The following is a 13,588-nucleotide window of genomic DNA, read 5'->3' on the forward strand; positions in this document are numbered from 1 at the left end:
GCAGTGAGAAGAGGGGAGGGGAATGGGAAACACAGAAACCTGCATCAATACACACAATCTGCTCAAAGTTAGCTCTTACAAAAGAAAAATTGTTTCATGTCCTCATGACTCTACAAGCACTTGCCTCCAGGACTCTGAATGCCTTTGGCAGGGTCTCCTCTTAGTTCCTCCTTGGCCCTTATTATCCACCAATTGTCTTTCTTGTTTGTCAGTTGCTCTCTGTGCGCATGAAGAACACGCATGCATAGATCAGGACAGGAAACCAACAGGATAAAGGGACCAACAGTAGGCTGAGAATCCACCGTACAAGTGCATCAGTTCACAAACTAGAGAGTTGTGGCATCCCTGCACAATGTACCTGCAGGAGGCAGACTGGGCATTAACGCACAAACAGATCTACTTATAGGCAGATGGACCAGCTTCATATTTCAACTGAAGGAGATTGTGAGGGACATCAAGAATATATTTAATCAGGTAAATTCCCATAACAAAACTCGCGCTTGCTAATGACTCCATGGATAGGTAATCTGGTGGCAGAGCCTGCCCCCAACAAAGTTACTGATCCCAAGGGTGCAGCTTTGATGTCCACACCTTGGCCGCTTTTATCATTCATGTCAAGAAGGAGCCAAAGGCTCTGTTAGCTTCTTCCACACACAACGTAAAAACCTAAGAGGTTTCGACAGAGTCCTCTTGTCTGACTTCTCTCTTCTTGCAACTTATTTCAGGGACAGAACAGAAGGAAGACGGGTCTATAAGTAGATTGAAAAGGATTTCTGACTTCCAATTGTTTAACAATAGCAACAACAAAATGCCTCCCCCCCCCCCAAGACAAATCTGCAGCAACGAAGAAAGCTAGAGGTGATGAAGAATGTGGTTGGGTTGGGTGTTGTTTTTTTAGCAGGACTGTGAGCCCAGCTCAGTTCTGGCACTCAAAACAGGTCAGCAACTGCTCAAAAGCACCATGTTCCTTAATTCTATAAGGATGTCTTTTGATCCTGGCTCCAACCGGTGGATCACGAGGTTTCCAGCAAAACAGAAACGTAGGTCCTGCAAGCCAGAAGTTTGTCATCAGCTGTGTCAGAAGGGAGCTAGCTGTTCTAACAGCAGATACACATAGCTGCTGTTGGTCACAAGGAAGAAGATAAGGAAGAGCTCACCTGGGAGGCCTCTGTCAAAGCTATGCTTGCTCTGGAGAAAAGCTGGTTTCAGTTGTGTAGGAGTCAGTGGAAACAACCAATGGTGCTGGCCTTTCAGCACTCATCAGGTTTTCCCTTGTAAAAAATCAGCCATTGACCTGGTGTCTATGTGCCACCCTGAAGCCTTTCAGAGCTATCCACCATACTCTATCACATCTTCCTTCCTCAGAAACCATCCTGCTGGTTCCTGATGCTTTAAAACAGGGAGAGGTGCAGCAAAAATGGGAGTTAGCTGTAGTCGTTCTGTCTCAGTTGACTTTGTTTTCCAACCCTTGAGGTTCTTTTCAGCACAATAGTTCTTTGTCAGCTCTAATGTGGGCAACACAAAACAGGCTGCATTTCCGACAGATACACGACAAGACCTTGATGTGCCTATTTATTCTCCATACCATACTAGGCAAAAAAAACCCCACAATCTTTTAACCCGCACACCACTTTCTTGGAACCAAAGCACAGCTCTGATATGTTGTTGTTTAGTCGTTTAGTCGTGTCCGACTCTTTGTGACCCCCTGGACCAGAGCACGCCAGGCACTCCTGTCTTCCACTGCCTCCCGCAGTTTGGTCAGACTCATGTTTGTAGCTTTGAGAACACTGTCCAACCATCTTGTCCTCTGTCGTCCCCTTCTCCTTGTGCCCTCAATCTTTCCTAACATCAGGGTCTTTTCCAGGGAGTCTTCTCTTCTCATGAGGTGGCCAAAGTATTGGAGCCTCAGCTTCACGATCTGTCCTTCCAGGGAGCACTCAGGGCTGATTTCCTTAAGAATGGATGTGTTTGATCTTCTTGCAGTCCATGGGACTGCCATGGATCACTGCCTTGCCGTGGCGAAGGGGACAGCTCTGATATGGAGGCCAACAAATTTCCATATATCAATGCTAATTCATTTAACATCACTGGATAAATCACAGAGTTGGGGAAACAGGTTGGTTGGCTTGGTACTGACTCTCCTAGCAAAGCATTACAGCAGGGAGAAGTGAAACATATTCCTTTATACACAGGTTTTAATCACTCCCACTATAATCTCTCTGCCCCCAGATCCTGATATATCCCTTCCTGCTTTGATCCTCCATCTCTCCTACCAGTAGCAGATGGCAAGGTGGGGCAGAGGCACTTATAGCTGACCTTCCCGCCAGTAAGTCACTGTTGTTTACTGGGAAGGGGAGTGGCAAAGCAGCAGAAACAGCAGAAAAGCACTGGCAGGAGTGCCAAATGAGCTCTGTTAGTGTCTTTGCCTTGTACTCACCTCACTGCCACCTTGACCCTCCTCCTCACTGCTGGGAGGTTAGGTAAGTGTCTCCACCCCACCAAGCTGTACGCTACGGTATACTACCACAGTCAAACAAGTTTCCTTCTTGTTCAAACTACTCTGCTCATTCTCCCTCACTGCCCCTCATGCCGGGAATTCCCTCCCAGAACGTTTGCGTGGTGCTACCTCTCTCTTCTCTCAAAACCCATGTTTTCAAATGCTGTCTTTGGTTTACCTTTTTACTCCTCATGACCACAAAAACGAAGCACCTTAAGTGTTTTTGTGGATTCTGTCCCCACTATCCTTGCCTCCGTCTCCCCCCTCCCGCTTTCAAAATTGACACTAAGCTCCTCAAGGGGAAAGAACATGCCTTTTCTTGCTTATGCTACTCTGCAAAAATATTGATCAAGTTATATAGAATAAAGAGTTCTACCACCAGTTTTTTAAACCTAAATATTTCAGTGCAATCCTGAGCATGTTCAGTGAAAGATAAGCTCCTCAGAGTAGTAACTCAGGTTGCACCAGAAATGCAATTAAAAAGAGTGTTGGCTAAACTTATCCCACTGGGAAGACAGAGTCCTTGGCCCTGACACTTTTAGGGCAGTAGTGACTCTGCAGGGGCCCGATCCTATTTGTACAAGAAAATGCTCCTTCCTTTCCCTGCCTTGTAAAATGCAGACCAAAACAGTTTGCTGGTGTTTTTCAGGTTGTCTTGAGGGGGTGGCCTTTCCTTTGGCTGTCCATGAGGAACTAGCTGACTAGAAAGACACTTGGCCCGACCCCTCGATCTCCTTGAGGGCACAAGGCAGAAGCAGCAGCTTTAAAAGACCCCAGAGCATGGTCCGTGCAGGCACTGAAGCCTGTATGGATGACTGCACAGGTGTCCGGCTCAGGTACAGGTGAGCCACCTATTTCTGCCTGGGCTTTAATAGGAGCAGGGGGGATTCATAAGATCTTAGATGGAAAGGGGGAGGAGCTTGGGAAGACACTTTTACTGAGAAAGTCACACAAAGGTTATGTTAGGCCAGGGGTAAAAAAAGAAAGAGAAAGAGAGAGACATTCTTGACAGCTTGGTAGCCTTTCATTATGTACACCAGTTCTGAAAGATGCTGCTAAACCTGTGCCATTGGTCTTTTAAAAGATTTGGACTAGCAAAGGACAAGAACTATGCAGACTATGAAGATAATGATGGAGAGATAGATAGAGAGATATTTACACACACACAGTCTTACTTTATTGTTTTGGGGTTTATTTTATTTTGGGATGGGGTGTTGGTGTTTTCTGGCCCAGATTCCATTCATCTTGAAAAGGCATGAGATGCTCCTCCCAGACTCAAGGGCAGGTTCAAAGGGCATGGGAGGACATTGTGGTGCCCATGGGGGGGGGTGTCAGCAGGAGCACTGCAGGGCTGGGATCAGCCTGTACAGAACAGGAGGACACCTTGCTGCTTCTGGCCGCAAGAGCCTCTGGGCCAAGCGGTGCCTTCCTTGGCTGGAGACTTTTGCTCCTCTTGTGAAATCTCTCCACAATTAAAACCCTGCTCAAGGCAGCGTACAGCAAGAAGAGATTTGGGCAATTGCAAAAATATAACGAAAGCAGACTTAAGCAAGAAATAAAAACATACCAGAATGTATGTGTCAAAATTAAACCACCCCAACATAAGCCATAATGAGATCTAAAAATAAAAATACAAAAAGCCAATGGCAATAACAGCAAAATTAATGTCTCCGAAATGAAATCTTCACCCCAATGAGAAGACTCCTAAGCAACACCCCATCCTTAGAGTCTGCAGGCACCCCAAGACGCAGATCTTGAAGGACTCTGAGACAAGGCGATCTCTGGTCTGTCAAGCAGGCCTCCACTTTTGTGGCTGGAGTCGGGGTTTTGGGGCCAGAATGTCCTTGCGTGGTGAGTGCTGGCACCTTTTTTCTGGATGTTGGAAATATTATCAATACATTTTCAACTTCTTGGTACACAACGACAGCCCAAAAGACCTGTCCAATGTTTCCATGTGAACTGAATGTCTTACATCTCAACCCCAGTATTCCCAGACAAAGAGAGAGAGTTCTGAGACAAACAAGAAAGGTCCCTCAAGGTCCTGGCAATCTGAAATGAAAAGGACTCTCCTAAGCCAACACCCTGTCAGCCTGGCGAAACCATATCTAGTTCTCCTCCTCCTTCCCCTGCAACCATAGAACTGAAAAGAAAATCTATTTCTGATGTCCTGAGCATTAACCTGACTGAAATAGCTTTTCCTCTCCAGGTATGAATGAAAAGATAAGTCATTTAAAAAAGAATAAGCCAATATACACTAACACTCCAGGGGAGCTATTTTTTCCTGAAATGTGAAATTAGTGCATTGTTTTATGTAGGCATTAATGTTTACAACATTGCAAGTTTGAGTGACCTACTAACTATGAATGACTGCTCAGAGCCCATTTAACAACGTTAATGTTTCTTAATGGCTGTGGGGGCTTCTTGAATGCTCAGGTAGGGCAGAGATCAAGGCCTGATAAGCACATGATACAGTCAAGTTAAAGCTAAATCACATTCAAGTGGAATACATCTCTGACATTTCAGAGGAATACATTTCATTCAAACAGCAGCCATGCTTGCCTTCTTCCTAATGAAAACTCTCTGCCCCATTAGCACAAAACTACAGGAACACAGACTCCCAAAAGGATCTTCTACCTGCACTGGGCGTGCCTGTTTTGGCCTCCAGTTATGTTCTGCTTCAATATTGGCAAATAAAGTAAATACCTAATAAATCCTCCGTTCCAAATCCTATAGCCCTGCCCCTGGACTTCCTGCTGCTCAGAAATCGACAGCATGCCACTTCTACAACTATGAATTAATCGGATGTACAAGTTCAATACAATAATGCTTCACTAGCAATTAACAAGCTTTCTTCCTCCATCCCAGTTTATTTAGAATGAAGATCTTTCCTACTGGATTCATTTTCTCTCGCAAGCTGGAAAATGCTTTTCACCATAGTAAAGAAAGGCATTGCTTCAGTTACACATCTAGTGTAACCACTCGGTTACCTTGTTCATTTAAACCTGTCACAGCTCCTGACTCCAGTTTCTAATCCCATTATTATTATTATTATTCGGATCCTGCCTCCTCCCTGAGAGTGACATTCAGTTAGCTCTCTCTGAGATACCTCTGCTGCCTCCTGCTAGAGTCTTTCAAAACATCTTATAAGTCATAAGATGCAAAACACCTGAAATGAACAAGGCTAATTATGCTAACTACTTGTCAATGTCAAAACCAGGCATGAAAGCTTTGAAAGTGCTTTAGTTTATTTTCTGCAACAATTTATCAATGGGGCAAACAATTTTATAGGGCAGCTGAAATATATGTGCTAAAAGAGCTTACATACATAGAATCATAGAGTTGAAAGAGACCACAAGGGCCATCGAGTCCAACCCCCTGCCAAGCAGGAAACACCATCAGAGCACTCCTGACATATGGTTGTCAAGCCTCTGCTTAAAGACCTCCAAAGAAAGAGACTCCACCACACTCTTTGGCAGCAAATTCCACTGTCGAACAGCTCTTACTGTCAGGAAGTTCTTCCTAATGTTTAGGTGGAATCTTCTTTCTTGTAGTTTGGATCCATTGCTCCGTGTCCGCTTCTCTGGAGCAGCAGAAAACAACCTTTCTCCCTCCTCTATGTGACATCCTTTTATAGATTTGAACATGGCTATCATATCACCCCTTAACCTCCTCTTCTCCAGGCTAAACATGCCCAGCTCCCTTAGCCGTTCCTCATAAGGCATCGTTTCCAGGCCTTGGACCATTTTGGTTGCCCTCCTCTGGACACGTTCCAGTTTGTCAGTGTCCTTCTTGAACTGTGGTGCCCAGAACTGGACACAGTACTCCAGGTGTGAGGTCTGACCAGAGCAGAATACAGTGGCACTATTACTTCCCTTGATCTAGATGCTATACTCCTATTGATGCAGTCCAGAATCCAGCTCCAGCTCTCTAATTCTTTGGAGCGTAGCTACACGTTCCTCCAGTTGCTGGACTTTGTCTTCTAAGAGGGCAATCAACATGCAATTGCTGCAGGTAAAGCTGCCTGCAACCTTTGGCAAGATGGCAAACATTGCGCAGGAACCGCAGGCGACTGCAGCTGTTCCCTCCCCCTCCATCTTGAGAATGTGTCGTTGGGGGTGGCTACAGCGGTCCTCCATCATAAAAAGCGTGAAGACAGGACAAATAACTCCCCCCCCCAAAAAACCCCCTAGGTCTCCCCCAACAAACGTTTGAGACTAGCTCCCCTAAATCTAAAAGATGGATCAATCACCTGCCTCAACAGAAACCCTAGAATCATAGAAATCGCACCCTGCCCCCTCTGACCTTTGCACTGGGAGAGCAGCTAATCAGCCACAAAGAAACACACACACAAGAAAACCCTTTTTGCTCCTTCTTCAGCTGCTGCCCTGCAAGCATATATATTTAGACACACAAATACACATATATATTTAGACACACATATACACATACAGAGCAGGCATCTATTTTATATTTGTCATAAAAGCAATAAATGAGACAAAAAGATATATAGACACATGCTCATTTTACTTTTTTAATTTTTTTTATTAAATCTGTATACCACCCTTCATCTGAAGATCACAGGACAGTTCACAGCATAAAAATACAAAATTCTAGCAAAGTGTCAGGAGAAAGCCAGGATGCGGGCAGCATCTGAGGGATTAGGGAAAAGCTAAGAGCAAGCCAAGTTTTGCCCTTGCCGTTTGTTTGTTTGAAAGTCAGGTGGTCCCATTTTGCTTGGACAGCAGGACACTCATGGGGGCAACAATCCCCTGAGATATATGACAAGCTACTCTGTTCTGATTATTACCCTTAATCATTTTAAAACCGATATACTAACTAGACCAAAGGAAACCTGCTCTGGGACAACCACTGAAGAGTCCTGCGAATTCTTCTGCTTGAGGAAGCAACTCTTTCAAATTGCATCTGGATTGATGCAATGCTCACTAGCTCATCTTTCAGGCAAAATTATTTATCAGTAAGGATTTTAAGAATGCATTATGACATTTTTCATTGCCTTTTAAAAATCTGCCTTTAAATTTATCAGAAAGTTATGAATTCGGGCTTCTACTTTGATTATTAAATTATTAATCTATTACATGCACTAACACTTGACACAAAAGCCAGGGTTGTGCATATGCTAAATGTCTAAGGAAAAACAGACAGAGTAATGGTATAAGGTACCGTATTTTTCGCTCTGTAGGATGCACTTTTCCCCTCCAAAAATGAAGGGTAAATGTGTGTGTGTCCTATGGAGCGAATGCAGGGGGGGAGGCAGGCGGGAAAAGCCCCCAAAAGCCGCACACAAGCTCTGTGTCGCTCTTGCGGGCTTTTCCTCAGGAGGGACAAGGGACTGACGCGGCCAGTCAGTCCCTTCTCCCTCCTCATAGAAAAGCCCACAGGAGCCGCGCGCTCCTTAAAGGGTGCTTTTGCGGGAGGTGGGAATATTGCCATAGCCGCGCGCCACCTCACCAGCCGGGAGAGGGTGCGAGGGGCTAAAGAAGCCATAGCCCTGGACTTCCCTGGCAGCCCCAAGAAGCTCGCGGAGCCTTTCCGCTGCTCCCTGACCTGTTCTTTGGGGCTGGCGGGAGGCTTCCCCCCACCAGCCCCAAAGAGCAGGTTGAAAGGAACCTGAAGCCTGGAGAGCGAGAGGGGTCGGTGCGCACCGACCCCTCTCACTCTCCAGGCTTCCAAGGTAGCCGCCTGGAGGCGGCTGAACGCACCTTGAACGGCACCTTGTTTTAGAGGGGGGAAACAAGGGGGGGGAATTCTCCCCCTCTCTGCGCAGCGCCTCCTGCCACTCCGGTGGAGGGGCGCTGGGCAGAGAGGGGGAGATTTTTTTTTCTTGTTCTCCCCCCTCTAAAACGTGCGTCCTATGGTCCAGTGCGTCCTATAGAGCGAAAAATATGGTACTTCCTGTGGTACTGGGAAGTTTTTAATGTTTGACTGTGGTTTTATGAATTGTTGCAAGTTACTATAGTTTCTATAGCCCTGAATTTATCTGAATAAGAGCTTCTATTTTCTCTTATTACAAAACAGAATCTTCTTGCATTTCCCCAAGACTTCTGTAAATCACATGATCCTTCCACCTAAAGAGAAGACTCATCCATTAACAAGCTATGTCCATTAGTCTGGATGATGCTCCTTGAAATTGCTCTTCAGCATAAAGGATGAATGGTCATTGATGTTCCACAGCAAAAGACCATACCAAAACAAGAACTTTGATGATATCAGCCTAATATTCCTTTTATCTCACACTTTCTCTTCTTACTGTTTTTTCTTCTTCACTTATTTTGGATTACAAGTGAAGGAGGGGGAAAAGCACAAGGACAGCAGCAGCAATTACATCTCTACGCCTGGGTGGAAACTGCAAGTCGTAAATGGATTTCTGAAGAGCTTCTTGCCTCTCCTGCCTAATCAATAATCATTTTCACACACCCAACAAAGGAAAACAAAGAACTGGACAAAATGGAAGGGTAAATGAAATCCTGAGAAGAGCTTTACCTGCTGCCGCTTCTCAAACTCAAGCTTGATCCGGGACTTGATGCAGTTACAGGTGTCCTGATATGTTTGCTGCAGAGCAAGTTCCATTAATTGTTTGTGATATGCTCCTGCCAGGTTCCCACAGATAAAGATGATAACATTGGCCAGGATCTAAGCACACAGACACATATACAGACACACAAAGAAAAGAGCAATGAAACAGTCCGATGTCACTGTCAGACAGTACAGACATACCTTGGAAGTTGAACAGAATCCGTTTCAGAAGTCTGTTCTACTTCCAAAACATTCAGAAACGAAAGCATGGCTTCTGATTGGCTGTAGGAAGCTCCTGCAGCCAATCAGAAGCCACGGAAGCCCTGTCGGACGTTCGGCTTCCAAAAATAGTTCACAAACCGGAACAAACCGGAACCGGGTTGTGGCATTCAGAAGCCAAAATGTTTGAGCACTAAGCTGTTCAAAAACCAAGGTACAACTGTACTTGGTTTATTTGTGAAGATTTTATAGTTTCCTGCATCCTCACAGTCTGGGCTTTTTTTCAGCTGCAACTTGTTGGAACTCAGTCCCAGCCCCTCTCAGGTGGGGCCGTTGCCATTCTAAGAGAACAAGGGAGCTGTTCGTGAAATAGCACTGCTCACAGTCCTTGTCACAAAACCTATCAAACAATATTTTGTATTTTGCCATGACCTTCCCTTTTCTAGGCAGACAGGTTTATTTTTCAGCATAGGAGAGTTAAAAAAATATACCCCCCATCTCACATACAAGTGAGATTTCACCTGAAGTGGCTCAGTATGAAGCTTCTGACACCGTTACGTCTGCCATCATGTGCTCCCTCTGACAATGCATTGGATAATGTACACCTGTCATTTATCTGCACAAAAGAGTTGTTTCCCTCAATCTCCCCTTTGTAACTGGCTTTTTGCACTGAGGCCTATTTGGGGTATGGCAGGGGGGCCCAAACTTTTTTCAAAGAGAGCCAGATTTGATGAAGTGAACATGCGTGAGGGCCAACCGAAGATCTTGAGCTCTTTTGAGGATTTTACCATAGGAATTAAACTGCCGCAGGGATCAGATTAAACCAACCGGCGGGCAAGACTGGGCCCCCAAAACGGAATTCGGACATGCCTGGTGTATGGAGTTCTGGGTGGGCATAAAGATAAATAATAGATATATTAATAGGCTTAGAATAGTTTTTATTAAAATAGATTTACAAGATACAGTTCTTTATCTTGGCCTTTGACAGGTATGATGTACATTTTAGGACCCACTATGTTTTGTGATTGCAATTTTTAAAAAATTGTTTGTAATGTCATATTTTAAAACACCGATATATATATATATATATATCATCTGAAATTATAATGACAGTCCCTCTCACCCACGAAAGGACAACTGCAGCACACAGAGGAATAAGAAGGTAACAAAAGAAGAAGAAGAAGAGTTTGGATTTGATATCCCGCCTTTCACTCCCCTTCAGGAGTCTCAAAGTGGTTAACATTCTCCTTTCCCTTCTTCCCCCACAACAAACCCTCTGTGAGGTGAGTGGGGCTGAGAGACTTCAAAGTGGGGCTGAGAGACTTCAAAGAAGTGTGACTGGCCCAAGGTCACCCAGCAGTTGCAGGTGGAGGAGCAAGAAATCGCTTCTTTGGAAACTGAGGAAAAAATAGTTCCGAGCTAATGAAACAGATCCCTGCTGAGATTAGGGCTGTGTACACACTATCAGTTTAAAATGAATCTAGGTCCTTTTCCCCCTCAATTCAGGTTGAAGCTGGAGTCGGGGGGGGGCACAGTATTTCAGGCAAATCTGAGCATCCTGGATGAAATAATATTGTTAATGATGTTTTTAATGCAACTGCTTTTAGAAAGTTTTTAACTGAAATTGTTTTTAGGTATTTTTAATTGTTTTTAAAATGTTTAAACTATTTAGCTGTTTTGTTTTTTGTTTCTGAAATGTCTCTGTGTTTGTCACTCTGGGCAACTTTGGGAGGAAGGGTAGGCTATATACTCAATAACTGAACATTTCAGTAGGAACAACAATGCATGTGCACCACTTCCAAAACCAGCAGCAGGAGCACCCTGGATGCAGGGTAAACCGGAGTGTGTATTTTTATTATCTATTTATTTATTGAATTTATATACCACCCTATACCCAGAGGTCTCAGGGAGGTTCACCAAATAAAATCAAAATATAAAACCACAAATGCATAATCGAAATAAAAACAATAACAACCCAATTGCCCCCCCTCTAAAAAACACACATTTTAAAGGGTATAGGATGTCAAACAGATCAACCAAAGGCCTGGTTAAAAAGGAACACTTTTGCCTGGTGCCTAAAGGTGTATAATGAAGGCGCCAGGCAAACTTCCCTGGGGAGAGCATTCCATAGACAGGGAGCCACTGCAGAGAAGGCCTGTTCTCGTGTTGCCACCCTCCAGACCTCTTGAGGAGGAGGCACACGAAGAAGGGCCTCAGAAGATGATCTCAGGGTCTGGGTTGGTTCACATGGAGAGAGGCAGTCCTTGAGGTATTGCAGTCCTGAGCTGTTTAAGGCTTTGTAAGTCAAAACCTGCACTTTGAATTGGGCCCGGAAACTAACTGGTAGCCAGTGCAGCCGGACCAGGATCGGTGTAATATGCTCAAACCGTCTTGTCCCGGTGAGCAACCTGACCGCTGAATTCTGCACCTCTGAACCATCTTCAGAAGCAGCCCTACGTATAACACATTGCAGTAATTTAACCTTGAGGTTACCAGAGAATAGACAACAGTAGTCATGAGCGGAGGAAGGGGGGGTCACAGTGGGGGTGTGCCTCCCCGGGTGTCACCACTGAGGGGGGTGACAAAATGCTGGCTGGCACTCACCGCAGGGCCTGCAGTGCTCCTGAGCCACATGTCTCTCCTGGGAGAGACACAGTGGCTTTGGCGCATGCAGGCTCCGTGCTGCCCAAACGGTCCACTCACTGCCTCCCCCCAGCTGTAGGGCGGCTGAGTGGGAGGAGGCAGGCAAACTCTGGAGGCCCCTGGGTGTGCCCCGCCCCTATGGGTGGCTTGCCCCGCCCTCACCCTGCCCCTAAGCATAAAAATATAAAAAATAAAATGTTTATTCGGCTTTACGCCCATCATAAAGCACAACACACAAAACAAATCAAATAAAACAGCAGTCTCGTACAAGCCACAAGTAATATAACACAATTCACAGCTCACAAGGACAAATATTGGCAAATCAAAACAGAAATTTAAGATTAAAGTTAAAAATTTGGGCACTACGCTAAAATCAATATCTGATGTCAATATCAAAAATTCTTATAACTATCAATAATCAGCTAACATTCCATTCCGTCTCTTATACGAGAGAACGGCTGTTAGGAATTTAGCAACCTGTAGAGTAATATAAGGATCTACATCTTGAAGAACCCAGGCAAGCTGTAGGTCTACTGGTTTGTCAGCCATAGGCTGGATTATGGAGTTTAGTATACTAGCACGAGCTGAACTGTACATAGGGCAGATAAACATAACATGATGTAAAGATTCAGATGTTTTCATTTCACAAGCACACATTGAAGGGACTTGGCCCTTAGTGAATCTATGTCTCAGCACATTTGTTGGAAAAACATTGAACCTGGCTCTAATGAAGGCATATCGGTGAGATGCGGCTATAAGCGATGTTAAATAGGACGGAGCACGATAGATAGGGGTTATGCCGAGATTTAACGGCGAGCAGGCTCCACCACCAGCTAAGAAATTTTGGTATTGCCCCTAAGCATGCCGCCCCAGGCGCCCAAGCGGCTTCCTCCACCACTGACAGTAGGTAGGCTATTCCTGTCCAGGGAATATAGGGGCCAAAGCTGATGGAAGGCACTCCAAGCCACTGAGGCCACCTGAGCCTCAAGCGACAGCAAAGGATCCAGGAGGACCCCCAAGCTACACTGCCTAAGTTTATGTTGAATCTTCCTCTGTCACCCCCAAATAGCGATGGACAGATGTGTCCATTTCAGTTTCTCTCAGTTTCTTATTTTTCCATTCTTGGGTTAAGGTCACCATGTTTTTCACACCAGTATGCAGATATTTCAGAATCTCAATTCTCTGGTAAATGGTAGCTACGAGTTTCTCTTTCAAATTTCACAGAGTGCTAGATAGCTATTCCAAGACAAGAATAATATGTCACCTAAAAAAAAAATCCAACCTGACACTGGGCAACAATTTATTACTTTTTGAATGTTGACTAGATTTCTACAACTGATTTAGGGTATTTTTGCACTGCTGAATCAGAAAATGACATCCGTTTCTCTCCATCAGGTCAGGTTTTTGTGTTATGTTGATTTGAAAAAAATCAGATCTTGTGACAAAATCGATTACATTTTTGTGGCTTTATCAGCTGATTTTTGTCAACACATATCATCCTAAATATGTTTTTAAGAGAAAAAAATATTTTTCCAACAACATATATTGATGACCTGATAGAAACATCGATTACTGTAAACTGAATGGTGGTGTGCTAGTCCAGGGGGGAGGTTACCGTGGGGCGAGGTCCAGGACCTGAGTCGAGGGTTGGCAGACAGTCCTCCATGGGCAAAGCGGGGTCCACAGCGAGGAGCC

At 44.8% G+C, this 13,588-nt stretch overlaps 1 protein-coding gene across 2 annotated transcripts in view; it reads right to left on the bottom strand.

Moving 5' to 3' along the window:
* ADCY2 (adenylate cyclase 2) overlaps positions 1–13,588 on the bottom strand; it is a gene marked incomplete at its 5' end in the record, with an annotated part of 124,135 nt that overhangs the window by 65,764 nt on the left and 44,783 nt on the right. For both annotated transcript variants that reach the window (XM_081012940.1, XM_081012941.1), the window contains one exon: positions 8,999–9,148. In XM_081012940.1, the coding sequence (XP_080869066.1) occupies positions 8,999–9,148 (150 nt within the window). The remainder of the gene's footprint in view (positions 1–8,998; positions 9,149–13,588) is intronic.

Source organism: Podarcis pityusensis, assembly GCF_964106645.2.
Source record: "Podarcis pityusensis genome assembly, chromosome: 7".
Taxonomy (NCBI): domain Eukaryota; kingdom Metazoa; phylum Chordata; class Lepidosauria; order Squamata; family Lacertidae; genus Podarcis; species Podarcis pityusensis.